Consider the following 17,228-nt stretch of genomic DNA (forward strand, 5'->3'; position numbering starts at 1 on the left):
GAATTATATATCCCGTTAACGTCCTCCTTTTTAATTCAAAATTAGGAAAACATGATTAAATTTTTTAATTGCTTAAAAAAACCAAAATGGAAATGGTTATCAACCCAACCCACCTCACCTCGTGCGACAAAACATGGCACTTCGTAACTCTGTCACATATACACATATACACACACATACTTGATTTAGGGTTAACCCAGTTCCAGATACTTAAGCTAGGGTTAACCCGGTGCCTAAGCTCAACAATCGAATTCCCATACTAATTTGACAAAAAAACAGGAGAGAGTAAAATCGAAAATATTTATTTTCATATTTTTTACACGTGACTCCATCAGCCACGGCCCACGTGGATGTTCTTCACATGCCTTCTATCTTTCGCACGTGACATCCGCACCCGAAATAATGTAGAGCAATACTTCACGAATACCTTTCATCGTTTTCTTCACGCATTTTTACTCTATTCCAAGCGTGTTATTTGACCATATTATTCTTGTTCTAAACCGAAATGCCAGATGCGTCCCTTCACGGACGGACTCGATCTGTTTCATCCATGGCCGAGATTTATGTACAAATATGGTAAAATTAGGTCGAGATAGGCAGGGGAAAAAAGGAAGGCTGACGTGTCTTTTTATTTTAATTTTTTCCAATTATAGGACCTGCGTTGTGTTTTTTCGATCTTCGGGTGTCGCTTTCTTGATAAAAGGAAGGAGCGGTGGAGATGAGACAGGCGCGGATGATTGCTTGATTTAGGAAGGTTATTATAGTCTTTTCATCGAAAGTACTTTATTTAATGGATAAATACGGAAACGTAATGTACGTAAACATTTCGTGTGTATTTAAGAGACCAATTAAATTCCTTAAACAAATCAACTGAATAGGCACTTGTTTAAAAAGTCGATCATATCCTTTTCTAAAGTGGAAATTTCAGGAATTTTAACTTAGAAAATTCTATCTTTAGAGGGTTATTTTCGTCCATTGAGGAACTGAACAGGTCGCCTGAGTGCAGTCTCCTAATCCGGTTTAAAAAGTGAAAACCTTAAAAGAGGGAACATTATCGATTTTACCTAATAAACAGTCGAAATTACAGTTATATCCTATCGCCGGGTCATGTTTCACGGTGACCGGAGAAATTCTCGGCCGGCGAGCTTGGCCTCGATATTTCCTATATATACCCCTCGCCCCACCCGCTCTGCTTCCTCATATATTCTTTCGCTCCTCTCTTGTATGTGAGCCTCTGCTCCTTGTTTCGCTCCCTTTTTACGTTTTTTTCACGGTTTCTAGATTCGGAGGTTATCAGAGGTAAGATTCCATTTCTTAGGAATCTTTTAATTGAATATTTGGTATGTCTGTTTTCAGTCCTCTGGTTATGCTATCTCGCCTGTGGAATGGAGCGTGAACTAGGATCATAAGCCGAAGCTAAGATCGTCGACCGAGAGATGGAAGGACATAAGTGGGAATATTGTTTTTATGATCTCTTTTCAGTAATCCCCTGACGCCTTTTATGCAATTGTGTGGGTTTGTTTGTGACTTCCGGGGACGGTGCCCTCGGTTGCGAGGTTGTTTTGTTCGGGATCGGATTTTGTTTCTAGAATTGAATTTGTCAGTAGATGTTACCAACCCGTGAGAGCGATTGAAATGTTTAGGCTTAATTTTACGAAAAATCAGGAGTTTTATCTAGCTTTTTATGTGTCATTGCATCAAGGGTCTGTTTGTTAGGGTTTCCCTTTTATATCTGTTTCTATACTCGGATGTGTTACTAGACATTGGGATTAGTTATTGCTCACTTTGCCCGTTAGATTGATGAGTGAAAACAAAGGTTTGGAATCTGATTTCTGTAATGTAGTTTTTTTATTTTTATCAGATGCTTCTCTAGTGTAAGATCCACTTTACCGAGAGAGCCAAAAGTTTGAGTCGTATTTCGCTTCAGGCTGGTGTCTAGGTTTGTAACGGTGCTAGGCTCTACATTCTATGTTTTGGTTAAAATTGGTTTCTTCCCTGACGAGTGTCGTCAATGTATCCAACAATTATTGCCGTATTATCTTAGTTAATACCTTGTGATATAATGTGGTCCTGAATGAGTACATGAGGTCATGTTCTTATATATCCCAACGACCGATATTTGAAACAGATTATTGATTGAATTGGAGTTTCTCGTAAAAATGGTACCATTAATGGGCTGTGTCAGATAGAATATCTGCCCATATCTGCAAATGATGCTGTCTGTTTACATAGCAACTTCCTGTTTCAACACTAATTTAGAAATGAGTCGGTAGGCTGCTTCAGATAATGTGTCTGTAGGCATTCCTGTTGCTTTCGTTTTTTATATCCGATTTGATGATTTCTTCCAAGTAAATTTTTCTGAAGTGATCTGGAACCACATAGTGGGATAACCTTGATGCTTGTCAACTTAAGCAATTTATTTTTATCTTGCACCGGACTTGATGGGTGGTCATCTCATATGTTTTGCAGTTTTATAGCTTCTGAAGTCATCTTATACTGGGACTCGAGGTGGATAAGAAGGAGTTTTGGATGAATGCTAGTTCAGCCTATATATTATGGATGTTGGACTGTGGAATGATTGTCTCCAGGTATGATTTAATATAACTGAGTCCTGAACATAACTCTCTTTATCTATTTACATATATGACCGCGTTTAACTTCTTATTATATGTTGTTGGCAGAATCTGTTGTCTTGTAGTGCTTTCATCTTTCTGAGGCCTCAGAATTTGCTACATCAATTGTTGGCATGTCATGTGCATTTCTATATAACAGAAAGAAACAAGGAAGAGCTCTATCAGGTTTTATTCAGCAACTAACTGTAGATTTTATGTGTTTACTTCTGAAATGGGTTCTAGAGGGAGGTTTATCTTTGATCTAAATGAACTCCCTGCTGAGGAAGATGGAGAGAGTGATGGGTTGCTCCATGTCCAGCCCTCAAAGCTGCTGTCTTCTGAAACTCTGCCCAATACTGATATGCTTTTATCGTCTCAAGTTTGTAATAGGATTGTCAACAATCATACTTTTTCACATGCATCTGCTGTATCAGGCTTCCAACCTTTTGTTAGGCCTAAAGAGGCAAATAGCTCCAAGGATAGTGTAGTAGTAAAAGAGGATGAATCAAATGCTCGTCCTGACTTGTCTCCAATGAGAGTATGCAATAATGAAAAAAATAAAGTCGAACCAGAAACTGTAGGTAGGAGCGATACTCAGACTACAGAGAAGGAGGAAGGTGAATGGTCATATATGGAAGGAAGTAATGAAGAGATAGCTGGTGACAATGTGGACAATACAAAGAAAACAGAGGTAGCTAGAAAAGGGAAAGGCTCTGAGAGTATTTCTAAAGATGAGGGGCTCCCGGCCAGTGTCAAAGGTGAAATTGGTGACACTAACAAGAATGACAATAGTCAAGTATCTTCTGTTCTGGTGCCTGAACAGGCTAAAGAAAACAATAGAATTCCAGATGCTAATGTTAAGGGAGATGCACAGGAAGATAGTTTGGTGGAAACCTCTTTTGTTCCAAAGCCAAGGGAAGTAAAAGGAATTGAAGCTAGCTATGCTTTGAAGTGTGCAAATAATCCTGGCAAGAAGAACAAAATTGACCAACACAAGGAGGCTATGCTAGGGAAGAAACGGAATCGCCAGACTATGTTTCTTAACCTCGAGGATGTTAAGCAGGCTGGGCCCATAAAAACTTCAACTCCAAGGAGGCCAAGTTTCTCATCATCTCTAAATACTCGAACTGTGAAAGAAATTCGTACTATTTCTGCCCCACCCGAACGTGTGGGGGAAAAGCAGGGTCAACCCATGGCCAAGGATCAGAAGCAGATGGAAGGATTCAGTACTGAAGGAAATGGTTCTTTGGAGTTAAGTGATCATAAATCTGAGTCTAATGGGGATGTAAATCAAGGTCCCCGGTTTAAGAAATTAAATGGTTCCAATGACTCATCTGCAGATTGCCCTCCTATTCCAAGGCACAATTCTTGGAAGCAGCCTCCTGACCCAAGGCAGATAAAAAATCACCAGGGGTCCAGTAGAAAGCCATCTTTGGTCAATCAGAACAAGGAATCTGCAGATTTGAAGTCTGGAAATAGAAAGCATCTTCCCCCAAAGAAGTTAAATTCAAACAGTTTGCAGTATCAAGATACGTCGGTGGAGCGACTTCTCCGTGAGGTTACTAATGAGAAATTTTGGCATCATCCGGGTATGCGTTAGTTCATTTGCTTTTGCTTTTGTGTAAATGTTGCTTTTTGATTGCTTGGGTAAATTTGCAGATGACCTCTTTTCACTGAATATTGACCTGTGTTATCCCTTGCATTTTTTTATAATATTCATCATTAATTTGGTATATCCTGTCAGGAGTAACTCCTTGAAGAGTGAAAGTTTTCTACTATCAGGAAAGGTCTGAGTGTGCATCAGATGACTTTCTGACTTATTTCCTTGTTTTAACTTTCATGAGGCTAAAAGACAGGGAGTTTGATCACTATTTGTTTTGTTCTATTGGCGTGCATATGTTTCATTTTTTCATACTAGTAGAAAGTGTTAAACTATGGCCCCACAATTGCTTCCAGAGTTTTCTGCATATAAATGTAATGTTTTTGGAGGTTGGTTCCCCTCCACATTGAGAAAAATTTCCACTTACATTTAACCTACTTGAAAAGGTTGGAATTCATCCTTACAATGTAAGTCAAGGACAAAGGCATCCATCTTTACAATGTGCGTGTGTGGGGTTTGTTTGTGCTGTTCTGGTAAATTGTTTTTCCCCTATCAAATGCATGCACACATATAGCCCTTGTGACGTACTTGAGACATTTATATCTCTATATAATATTAAAAAATAGTCTTTTAAATATGCAGAAGAGACAGATCTCCAATGTGTTCCTGGAAAGTTTGAATCTGTAGAAGAGTATGTTAGAGTGTTTGAACCCTTGCTTTTTGAAGAGTGTCGTGCACAACTCTACAGCACCTGGGAAGAATTCACTGAAACAGTTTCCAAAGATGCACACATTATGGTTCGCATAAAATATGTTGAGAAGCGAGAAAGAGGTAAATATTTAGTATTCCTCTGTGAAGGATAATTAATTTTTTGTGGTGCTTTTGCTATAAGGGTCCTTTCTCATGCAGTAAAATCATTTTTTTTTTTTTTTTTGGTTGGTTTATTTGGACTTGATATATTCAGTGTTTGTTGTTGATATTATCTTCATGTGGTGTTTCCTCCAGTACTCTTGTTTACCTTGAAGTGCAAAAATAAATAAATATGAAAATCTAAGTTTCTGGTGTACCTCCACCCACCTGTTGGATGGAAAGAAAAGCAGAAGGGTTAAGCCAGTTTATATTGGTATTATTTGTTTCTATTATTGTTGGAGAAAATGTTAGGTCTCTAGCTTCTGTCTCAGTTAAGTAGTGGCCCTGATTTTTTTTTTTTTTTGCCCTTTTTTGAGTAATTGGAATTCTTATAAATCATGAAGAGAAAAACACGAAAAGGTAGGGATGGTGGAATGAGGGTTAGACCCTTACTCCTTAAAGTGTGAAGGTGTCTTGTCAACCTTGTCTTGTTCACTGGCAGCTGTTACATCATGCACTTTTGTGAAACTTCTCTTGTGCAAATGAGACATCACATTAATGTGGGATTACTGAGCAAGAAATGACAAATAGGGAATTTAGATCTTGTTTCCTTCAGCAGGATATGTCTCAGACAGATTCTTCTCTGGCTACATGGATGCCAACCTGATTTCTCTTGCTGGTTATGTTTTGCAGAGTAAGCTGCCCTTCAACAGGCCATCTTACTTGGGATCCTTGTAGCATGATATTGGTCTTACAGATGCTGCACATTTCTCCAGGCCTGTACTTGTGAGTGATTGGGCCTGGTTTATTTATCCCAAGTACTTTTCTGTGCGCAGAAAAATGATTTGAAATTCTGGCATCAGTCTGGATGTTAGCTGGTTTTAGGTTTTATTTTCTTCTTGAACCAGCTTCTCAGGTGGTTTTCTTCTGGTAGATTTATTAAGGTCACGAAAGTCAAATGCCTTAAAAACAGAGGGAAAGATGAATTTTGTGTCTCTGACGTCACATGAGGCTAACTTCATGAGATTCTACACTGTTTTCTGCAAGTGGGTGGTTCTCATCAATAATGTATCAGTTAATGTTTTATATGTACATAAGTCAGTAATAATAAATAATTTGTTTTTCAAGATTTGTATTTTCTTTAAGTTGGAAGTTTCTGCTAAAAATTGAAGTTGTTACAGTTAATGGGGTTACCTGACAGTTCATTATGGATACCTATTGGAATTTAATGTGATCCTACCTATCTTGTGCAAATATTGTGATGGGCATTGTAATCTAATTGGATTGATGACACTGACACTGATCTTTCATTGGTCCAAATTCAAATGCATGAGTTTTATCATTTGGTTTTTGTATTGAATTGGCATTATTTATTCATAGCATTGGCAGTATTTATATATTTTCTTAGTTAAATATAATTGCATGAGTTACTGCTTGTTCCAACTGTTGGCGCAATCTGTCTTGCGTAAATTTAGTTTGCATATTGATTGGGTTAGCTTTTTTTTATATTAGTTCTTTCTGTTGAATCAGGATGGTACGATGTAATTGTTCTTCCAGTCCATGATTGCAAATGGACATTTAAGGAGGGTGATGTTGCGGTTCTTTCTACCCCCAGGCCTGGTGCAGGTTTGAGCACTGTGTTGTTTTACTTTCAAATAATGCAATTAATATGCTTCTTACTCTGATTGTTTGTTGACAATGTCAGTTGTTGCTCTGTGAAGCAGGCCGTTCTAAGAGGAATAATATTGCTGGTGTAAGTGAGGATGATGTGGATTCCGAGGTTACCGGAAGGGTCGCAGGTACTGTCAGGCGTCATATCCCTGTTGATACTCGGGATCCTCCAGGAGCTATTGTTCATTTTTATGTGGGGGATACATATGATTCCAATAGGTAAATAGGCTGACTTGCTCATGAGAAATTTAATTAGAATAGAATAGAATAAAATAGTATGATCTGCTTTGACTTTATGCAGTGGTTTTTTGGTGACTTAGTTGTAGAATCCTTTTGCATTTTCAGCAAGATTGATGATGACCATGTGCTGAGGAAACTCCAGGTGAAGAACATGTGGTATCTTACTGTACTCGGATCTCTGGCAACTACGCAGCGTGAATATATTGCTCTTCATGCATTTCGCCGTCTAAATATACAGGTTAGTACTGCTTCTGCATTAATTGTGTATAAGTTAAGATGTGCAGACAGGTTGAAATGCAGCACTGTTATTATGCAGATGCAAACTGCTATTCTCAAGCCAAGTCCTGAACATTTCCCAAAATATGAAGAGCAAACTCCAGCAATGCCAGATTGTTTCACACAGAATTTTGTCGACTATCTGCATCGAACTTTCAATGGGCCCCAGTTGGCGGCGATTCAGTGGGCTGCAATGCACACTGCTGCTGGTACTAGTGGTTCTGGAGCTTCAAAAAGGCAAGAACCTTGGCCTTTTACCTTAGTTCAAGGACCCCCTGGAACAGGGAAGACTCACACTGTCTCGGGCATGCTAAATGTTATCCATCTTGTTCAGTATCAGCACTATTACACTGCTTTGCTCAAGAAGCTTGCTCCAGAAAGCTATAAACAAGCCAATGAGTCCAACTCTGAGAGTGTCAGTACCGGTTCCATTGATGAGGTGCTGCAAAGTATGGACCAAAATCTCTTCCGAACTCTTCCAAAACTTTGTCCGAAACCTCGAATGCTGGTTTGTGCTCCATCAAATGCTGCAACAGACGAGCTACTAGCACGTGTTCTTGATCGTGGGTTCATAGATGGTGAGATGAAAGTCTACCGGCCTGATGTGGCCCGTGTTGGTGTTGATTCACAAACCCGTGCAGCACAGGCAGTTTCTGTTGAAAGGAGAACGGAACAACTTTTGGTTAAGGGAAGAGAAGAAATTATTGGTTGGATGCACCAATTGAAAGCACGTGAGGCTCAGTTTTCACAGCAGATAGCTTGTCTCCAGAGAGAGCTCAATGCGGCTGCTGCAGCTGGTAGGTCTCAGGGATCAGTTGGCGTGGATCCTGATGTTCTTGTTGCTCGTGATCACAATCGAGATACCTTACTGCAAAACCTTGCGGCAGTTGTTGAAGGGAGGGATAAAGTTTTGGTGGAAATGTCCCGTCTTTTCATATTAGAAGGGAGGTTTCGTCCTGGGTGCAATTTTAACTTGGATGAAGCTAGGTCTAATCTTGAAGCAAGTTTTGCTAATGAGGCTGAGATCGTTTTCACAACAGTCTCAAGTAGTGGGCGGAAGATTTTCTCTCGTCTCACACATGGGTTTGATATGGTGGTCATTGATGAGGCAGCTCAAGCAAGTGAGATGGCGGTTCTTCCTCCTCTATCTCTCGGTGCAGCCCGGTGCGTTCTTGTTGGGGACCCGCAACAGCTTCCAGCAACTGTCATTAGCAAAGCTGCTGGGACACTTTTGTATAGTAGAAGCCTTTTTGAAAGGTTCCAACAAGCTGGTTGCCCAACCATGTTGTTATCTGTCCAATATAGAATGCATCCACAAATACGGGACTTCCCATCTAGGTATTTCTACCAAGGTCGTCTCACAGACAGTGAAAGTGTTGCAAACCTGCCTGATGAAATCTACTACAAGGATCCACTATTGAAACCTTATGTGTTTTATGATATCACCCATGGGAAAGAGTCCCACAGGGGCGGGTCTGTTTCATATCAGAATATTCATGAAGCGCAATTTTGTTTGAGATTGTTTGAGCATCTTCAGAAGATCCTGAAATCTCTTGGTATAAACAATAAGGTCTCTGTTGGCATTATTACACCATACAAATTGCAGCTAAAGTGTCTCCAACGGGAGTTTGATGAAGTTCTGAATTCTGATGAAGGGCGAGATTTATACATTAACACAGTTGATGCATTCCAGGGACAAGAACGAGATGTTATAATCATGTCATGTGTCCGTGCATCTAATCATGGTGTTGGCTTTGTAGCAGATATTCGCCGGATGAATGTTGCTCTCACTCGTGCTAGGAGAGCCCTATGGGTGAGTCTGCCCTTAACTTTGTTGTTTTTAACATACTCAAATAGGGGCAATGTCCTCAAAATGAATGTTAACTGGCAACATCACCTTCATGCAGGTTATGGGAAATGCTAATGCTCTCGTGCAATCTGATGACTGGGCAGCTTTGATTTCAGATGCCAAAGTGAGAAACTGTTTTGTGGATATGGATTCTATCCCGAAAGAGTTTTTTGGTCCAAAAGCTTCTTCTGGCTATACCCCAATGAAAGGACCCTCTAGTATGAGGGGAATGAGGATGGGAGGACCCAGGTATAATAGACAGTTTGACATGCATCCGGAGCCTAGATCTGGGACACCATCAGAGGATGATGAGAAGTTGAGTTCTTTCATTTCAAGGAATGGCAGTGACAGGAATTTAAAGCTTCCACTGGTAGAGAATTCTTTGGATGACTTGGAACAGTCGAGAAAGAGGCAAAACACTGGTGGGGCATTGAAAAGAGATTCATAGATATGGAGGTTCTGGTGATGTCATTTGCGAGTTCTTTGATGCACTCTTGAGGGTAGCTTCCTTGAGATAGTTGGCCTGACCTGATGTGACAAGCTGCTGTGGAATGTGCAATTTCATTCCTTGACCAAGCATTTAATCCTGTTGGTATAGAAGCTTGTAGGGGCAAACCTCTGCTGGATTTGTGGGATTCCTTGTTTGGCCCTCTCTAAGCTCTGAAGCTTACAAAGTAATCTTACATTTACCAGAGAGGGGTGCAGACGATGAGCTTGAAATAGGATGTACCGAAGTCTCCAAGGTGGAGAGATGGTTCGTGGGACGCGCACTGTTCCATAATTCAGGAACTTGCGATCTCTGGGCACTCCAAGACTCGAGAAGGGGGTGAATTTTGTGCTACCGAGGTGCCCTCCCACCTTAAGATATGAATTACATGCCTGTTAAATGTCTAAGCTTAACCCGGTCTCTTCTGTCACACCCGCTGAAAAACGGTAAAAGTGAAGAAAAGATTGGAACATACAGAAATTAAATTTTATTTGTCTATTCAAAGGGGGGGGGGGGGACACATCGTGCTAATGCTGATGCATTGCAGTTGGATGTAGGATGACTGACTGGATAAAAAATGCTGATTGCCATCCTTGAAAAAAAATGAATTTTAAAGGTGTACAGACAGTGGTTACAGGATTACTTTGTAAGAAAATTGCAGGGGCTGATTTATGATGTCACCTGTGTTGTAAGTGTACATTACCATTTTGTAATAAAAATAATTCTTTCTTTGTTTCTGTCACTTTATGGTACTCGTATGTATTACTCTTCAATTATCACTATCAGCACTCGGCATGAAGCTGAGCATTCTGATGCTTGCGATGTGTTAGAGCAGGAGGTTTGGGAGGAGCACGTCTCACCCTGCCACAATCATTCTATTCTCCTTATGTTCTGTAAGTGAATTCATAAAAAAATTATTTTTACTCGTGGGTAGTCCAAGATTGCTGTCTTGTATGCTTCATTTCTCTTCAAACTACTGCTGCTATGCTCCTTATCTTAAATTGTTTGGCCCCTGCAACAAAAACAAGAATTGGTTCAGAAATGTCCTAGTTTACTTCTTCAAAGCGTGAATTGGGCAACATCTAGTAGTATTTTCTTATTATCTGGATTCGGAAAATGCGTGTTGAGATGGTATTACTGGTGCCTGTCTTTCCTCCTGAAGTTGAAGTTCTGGAACTGACCTTTACCTTTTGATGCGCTGCACTCAAAATGATCAGAAGGTCAAGCAATCACCGGCGAGTTACACTGTCTCTAAGTTCTAACATCTTCATCAGCTTTCCTTTATTCGTGATGACAATTATTATTCTGGGCATCATAGCATTAGGATTCCAAGAGAAGAAATATTGAGCAGGCCTATATTTTTAGGATCAGTTCTTTTACTAATCAGTTGTTCAACGGTAGACTGAATGCCGGATGGTTGTCCTCTCTACAGAAGGTTCAAGCTGCCAATGAAAGATTATTGTGTTCGTAGTGGCAGGTGGTTGAAACCGAAACATTATCCGAAAAGGGAGGAACTCCATGGATTAGTAGTGCAATCGTAGAATAAGAGATAACAATAGAGTACTCTTTTCTTTTCCCTCGATTGTTTAGGGAAGATTATTGAAGTTTGCGTATCTGTTTCCCTTGTCAACAGTAGCTTCTAATCTTTTAAAGAGTGTTTTGATTGGGTCAAATTGGGTTTTATGCATGCATTGAACCTTTGGAAAGATCTGAGGTAATATGCTAACTCTCATGTCAATAAATAAAAAAAAAATAGTTATGATTTACGATGAAACTGGTTCTTGTTTTGGATTTTGAAAGGGCTAGTGTGGTAAGTAGTCTGAATTGTTATTTCGTTGAAGAAGCAGGATTCAATTAACTGTAAGGCTATAAAGGGGAAACATGGTTCGTTTTCAAACTGCAGGAGGTCGCCGATTTGATTATTTTATCGGCAGTTTTGTTGTGGGCAAGTTGGCCAGTGGCTAAAGTGGAGCGAGGGGAACCGAAGGTGTGCGAGTTGCAGGTCCGACGTTGATGATAGGGCACAGCCTTCCGACTGTTTTTCCGCCTTGGTGGAGCCAATGGCTTGAGACATTTGTTTTGGCATGGCAGAGTGAAATTTGACAGGCCTTATGATTTGTGGCTATTGGAAGCTTTTGTGATTAGTAGAAGCTATGATTAATTGTTTACTTTAGTGTCAAATCAATGGAAGAAATATCTAATATTTTTGTCTATTTGATTGTAGAAGAAGGGATTGATGGGTGGTGTGTCTGGAATCGTAAGGGATGTTTTATATATAAATATTTAAATTGATTTATTAATAAAATACCCTATTTAATTATTTCTTATATTAATAACTTTTAATATTATATTAAATTACTAATTTAAGAGTGATAATTAATTTTTTTGTAAAAAATCATAATTTGATTAAGTATCTAGATATTATAAAAATAATTATGTTTGTTTTTGGTATATTATTTGATATATTTAATTAAATTAGTATTTATTTTAAAAATTGAAATTATTTAACTTATGTTGTTAATTAAAAAATTAAATACAACTATCTTCTAAACTTAAATCTATAGTATTTTATAAATAAATTTATTCTATTGTTTCCACTAATTTTTTTACACACTAAAAAAATATTTTACATAAAAAAAGAAATTCATTTTCGCTTTCACTTCGAACGTGTAGAAACCGAAGTCAGTCAAGATTTCAAACGGTGAAAGTCCGGTTTGCTTTCTTTGTTGTTTTCGATTTTACTAGGGTTAATTCGGAGGCAATCCGCTCATGGGTGCTGAACAGTCTCTAAACAGTAGTTGTTGAAACCGTAATTTTTCTTCAACCTCGACTCTTCATTGCCTGTCTGTCTATATTTGATTATTTCTTTCATTCAATGCACGATTTCCCACTTATAATTAAAATACGCAGACTTAGACACAACACCGCTCCTTCACATACGGCTTCTCTCAACGCCGTCCTCTCCGAATCTCCTCCTTTGCTGGACTGTCATGGACCGATATTTACAGTGGTAGATAACTATTTACAAACGTGTGCAGAGTATATTCGTTCTATCTTCGAGTACCCCTCTGCTCAGATCCGCTTTTGAGGCTACCCTTTTTGTGGGTTTGACCTGGTTTGTATTTCCCCGGTGGCAGTTGAGATTGTTCCGGAGGTGAGTTTATTTTCACTCTCGAATGAGCACTCTTGCATGTTTTAGAATGGGTTGTTATAATATACTATTTTACGGCATGGATGAGGGATTTTCCTTTGTCTGGGTATTTATGAAAAGCTGTTTTCGATTTCTATTTAGTATGATTTTGGTAGGGTAATTTCTGCCTTTATGCTGATCCTCAATATGAGGGTAGGTACCAATGAACGGTGGCTCTTTTGTTCGGGTTTGTTGTCTAGTTTGTGACAGTTAGATGGGTGTTACTTGTAGTTTTCTTCTCATAAATAGGAACTGGTTGGGGCCTGGAAGTTTCACTTTTAACCGTGTATAGGATTGGGTACATCTTAACGTGATTGGGACAGAAAACATGGTTACTTATCTGGCGATGCTTCGATAATTTTTTCTTTGTACTCGGTGAGGAGTGAAGAAGCCTTTTGTGCTCGTGGGACATTACATTCATAGCCGGATTTCAATCATTCTTGATGATTCAAAAATGATTTCCGAAATTCATAGCCAATTCAAGATTCCTTTAGTTCTTGAGCTTTGGGTTGCTGGCCTGAATGTGTTTTTTATTCTATATGTGCAAGGGCCTCGATTAAAGATGCTTTCCAAACTTTTAACAGTAGCTATATAGTAGAAGCTGCTAAAACTACAAGGTACTAAGATCATGTGTGCAATAGGTCAAGCAACATATCAAGCTGACAAAGATTAATCGGATCAGACGTCATTGCAGAATAATTCTTCTGCACAATCTATATTGGATAATTGGTGCTGTATATAAATTAGAAGGATTTTTAGTGTTTGGAACAGTACAAACTGAAATGCGTCCAGAATTCTATCTAACTGGTGAAAGTCTGTTGTGGGGCTGGGTCACCCAAGTGTGATAATCATAAATTGATGATTTGCATGTGTAAGATATCAGTTAAAGATGTCTGAGTCTTCTCTGAGTCAATCCTACAGAGGAACATATATTCTCGTGCTCTTTAATTTGGTATCTTTCACATGTGGTGGTGCTTGACACACATGGTAACAGATATGCAAACCTTTGAGAGAAAAAAATGCTATTTTGGGCATCAAAGTCATGGAAATCACTCGTTGTTTCTTTTCCCCTGATTTTTTTCTTACAGTTCTTTTTTTTGGAGTATTTGTTTAGTCATCATGATCAACTTTATTTATTTTTTGTCCATTGATTCTTTTTAGTCAATTTGTGGTTTCCTATCTACTCTTTTTATTCTTTTTGGTCTTTTGAGTTCATATCATTCTATTTATTGCTATCCTTTATACCTGTTTATTGTCTTGAATGACTTTCACTTTTTCATGTGAAACACTTTCAATTGTATTTGGTTTAATAAATTTTGAAGAAATGTTTATTTAATTGAAGTACATAAAAAATAAGGTTTTAAGAATGAATGCAGCTAAAAAGTTGCAGAAAAATAATTTGATTGTAGTTTGCTTGATGTCATTTGAGTTGATTGTTTGTTTCTATTAGTTCAATTTTAAAAAGAAAAAAGTTGATTCTATGTGTTGAACTGAGCAGAATGAGCTGTTCTATAGCAAGCCAATCTTCATTATTTGTTTCTCTGAGAAAGTTATATGGTCTTTATTTGTAGAGGTCTAGTCTGGCTGAGTTAAATAGATAATTGACTATGCAAGTTAATAAACAGATGGCATCAAAGAACATACAGTAGAAGTTTCAAATTAAAAGTTTGTGATGGCTTTTGCATCTTATCTACCCAAAAGTTGATATATCAATTTGTATTCACCAATCACTGTCATGATTTCTTGGATAGTGGCTTTAACCCAAATGGTTACCTGGTTGGTTCTAGTATGAGGTCTTGGGTTCTAGTCTTATGGGGGGAAGGGGGCATTATGTGTGTGTGTGTGCAATCAACAGTAAAATTATAAAGAGTATCACCTTCTTAAACAATTATAGGAGCAAATAGTCCTGAAATAGTGGATTCATGTAAGTATACATATGTTATGGATACATTGATCTTCATTATCATCAAAACGTTGTCTTGAAATTGTTTAGTTTGACTACTTGTGTGTAGTAATTCAGCAACAACAAAATATCTTCTTCTTTAATAATTTCAAGAGCATCTTCTTTTCTGCTTTTTGAGTCAATAAATTTCGCTATTGCTTTCTTTTCATTTGTCTAGTGGTGTTTCTTTGTATTTTTACATGTTTCACTTTGGTCCTGTTTGTAGAGAAACTTCTGCTACAAAAATGAATTCAGCTATAAAAAACTCTGGAACAAATGGCTCTGAAAAGCTATCTCAACTTGAAGACCAGCAGGCAAAGGTACTAATGAATAATTCCGGATAGTACTTTGGTCCATTCTGGAATCTAGACACCCATTGTTTTTTAATGGGAAAATCTAAGCAATTGTTACCTTCACTTATTTTGGCCTCAAGCTTGGCATGTATCTATCTTCTTTCACTTTTCATTTCTATTATTGTAATTCCAGATTAATGAGGTCAGAAAATCATTGGGAAATTTATCTGAGAAGTTAGCAATTTACTGTTCTGATGCATCAATTGCGAGGTATTTGAGAGCAAGGAATTGGAATGTGAAGAAAGCTACTAAAATGCTGAAGGACACCTTGAAATGGAGATATGAATACAAACCAGAAGAAATTCGCTGGGTATGCATAAAGTTTTTACTAATTAATGTGTTCAAATTTTTACAGTAGCTTCTGCTATTGATATCTTGTCTTCAAAATGTTTTGAAGGATGAAGTAGCTCTTGAAGCTGCGACAGGCAAAATATACAGATCAAATTATATAGATAAGCATGGGAGGAGCGTTCTTGTCATGAGACCTAGTTGCCAGGTTCTTAATCAAATTTTGTTAACTTCACTTACATGTTTCTGTTACTAACCTTTGTAGTACAATGAAATTGCTCTTCTTATTCTGGTGATTGCAGAACACAAAATCAACAAAGGGGCAGATTCGTTATTTGGTATATTGTATGGAGAATGCAATTTTAAATCTACCACTGAACCAGGAACAGATGGTATGGTTGATTGATTTTCAAGGCTTCAATATGGGAAATATCTCTGTGAAGGTCACACGGGAAACGGCCCACGTGTTACAAGATCACTACCCTGAAAGGCTTGCTGTTGCAATCCTGTACAATCCGCCCAAAATTTTCGAATCTTTCTGGACGGTATCTCTCTCTCTCTCTCTCTCTCTCTCTACTAGTGTGGCATGTTGGATCCCTGTTATAGGAGTGTCAGAGGATGGACATCTCTGGCTAGAAAAGTGATAAACTGAGCTTCTATTTTTTTTGGTGTGTTCTTACTTTTGTTAAGGCAATTGTGTTTTCTCTAGTTAAGATTTTCTTCACATTTCAGTACTGTTGGGAGCTTAGATGCATTCGATTTCAGGTAGTGAAACCCTTCTTAGAGCCAAAGACCTATCGAAAGGTGAAGTTTGTCTACTCTGATGATCCCAACTCTAAGAAAATCATGGAAGACCTCTTTGACATGGACAAGCTTGAGAGTGCATTTGGGGGGAACAGTCAGGAAGGTTTCAACATTAATGAATATGCTGAAAGAATGCGAGAGGATGACAAAAAAATGCCTTTATTGTGGACAAGAAAGGATTCCCAGGTACCGGCTGCTCAGCCCACAGAGCCGAGTCTCGGTTTTGACACAGGCAACTCAGATTCAGACCTCAATGAGTCCCCCAGCAAGCTTGCTTCAGACAATTCAGAGGAGAATGTACTGGAGGCCAGCGGCAATGGAAATGGTTTGCAACATCTGCATTCTAGTGTGGAGAAAATAAATCTGGACTCTACCTCTAATGGAAAGGAGTCATGAGTCCTTTTAAGTGCTAACTGACCGTGCTAATTTTGCAGGTGGATACTTGTTATAAACTTACAATCAATGTCAGAAAAATCTCATTTCTTAGTTGGTAGTAACATCAATCCTATTCCTCTGGATACATAAAGTTTGAAATCTTGTGGAACTAAGTGCATCAATGGATCTAGATATCCTTAGAATCTGATTTGAATCGACTTTGAAAACTTCGATAATTATCTGAAATCTATTTCCGGTGGACCTTAAATGGATCTTTTATAACTCCCAGCAGGGCATGAACTCGACTCGAGCAGGAGTGGAGTTAATGGGAATAGAGGGAGGAATTTTATAACTCCTAGTTGTTGGGTTGAGTCCGGTTTTATATATTCCAAAATGACTACCCATTTAAGAAATTTATTTCTTAATTTTAAAAACCATTAACTGGCAATCTCATCTTGACATGTGAAGAGCTTAGGTATAAAGTCCAACGTGACATGTCATCATTGATCACCACGTGTTGATAATTATTAATTTTTTTCTAATGTAATCAACACCTTTCATTATCATTTTAAGATATTTACTAAATTAAAAAATATTTTAGTTTTTCAAAATCTTATTTGTCTGTACACACTTCATTACCTTTTATTTATTGTAATAAAATATAATTTTTTTATTAATTATTAAAAAATATA

The 17,228-nt window shown here is 38.2% G+C and overlaps 2 protein-coding genes across 7 annotated transcripts; both read left to right on the forward strand.

Moving 5' to 3' along the window:
* The first annotated feature begins 1,215 nt into the window (after window positions 1–1,215).
* Window positions 1,216–10,320, forward strand: LOC137936398 (probable helicase MAGATAMA 3). 4 transcript variants are annotated; one of them, XM_068781039.1, is made up of 9 exons: window positions 1,216–1,299; window positions 2,470–2,588; window positions 2,682–4,201; window positions 4,855–5,043; window positions 6,592–6,687; window positions 6,783–6,951; window positions 7,078–7,210; window positions 7,289–9,061; window positions 9,156–10,320. In XM_068781039.1, exons 3-9 carry the CDS (start codon window positions 2,845–2,847, stop codon window positions 9,543–9,545), a joined length of 4,107 nt encoding a protein of 1,368 aa, XP_068637140.1. In that variant the 5' UTR covers window positions 1,216–1,299; window positions 2,470–2,588; window positions 2,682–2,844; the 3' UTR covers window positions 9,546–10,320. The 4 variants fall into 4 exon arrangements, with proteins under 4 accessions (XP_068637140.1, XP_068637142.1, XP_068637141.1 ...); XM_068781041.1 differs by having other exon boundaries at window positions 6,786–6,951; XM_068781040.1 differs by lacking the exon at window positions 1,216–1,299 and adding an exon at window positions 1,325–1,481.
* Window positions 10,321–12,486: 2,166 nt separating this feature from the next.
* Window positions 12,487–16,781, forward strand: LOC137936763 (uncharacterized). Of its 3 annotated transcripts, none has more exons than XM_068781628.1 (6): window positions 12,487–12,738; window positions 14,943–15,036; window positions 15,203–15,379; window positions 15,467–15,565; window positions 15,660–15,902; window positions 16,123–16,781. In XM_068781628.1, exons 2-6 carry the CDS (start codon window positions 14,962–14,964, stop codon window positions 16,555–16,557), a joined length of 1,029 nt encoding a protein of 342 aa, XP_068637729.1. In that variant the 5' UTR covers window positions 12,487–12,738; window positions 14,943–14,961; the 3' UTR covers window positions 16,558–16,781. The 3 variants fall into 3 exon arrangements, with proteins under 3 accessions (XP_068637729.1, XP_068637731.1, XP_068637732.1); XM_068781630.1 differs by having other exon boundaries at window positions 15,280–15,379; XM_068781631.1 differs by having other exon boundaries at window positions 15,289–15,379.
* The last annotated feature ends 447 nt before the right edge of the window (window positions 16,782–17,228 follow it).

This window comes from Aristolochia californica, unplaced genomic scaffold (genome assembly GCF_029961685.1).
Source record: "Aristolochia californica isolate CCGP_79_NKW_82.1479 unplaced genomic scaffold, dmAriCali1.0.hap1 SCAF_7, whole genome shotgun sequence".
In the NCBI taxonomy this organism is placed as follows: domain Eukaryota; kingdom Viridiplantae; phylum Streptophyta; class Magnoliopsida; order Piperales; family Aristolochiaceae; genus Aristolochia; species Aristolochia californica.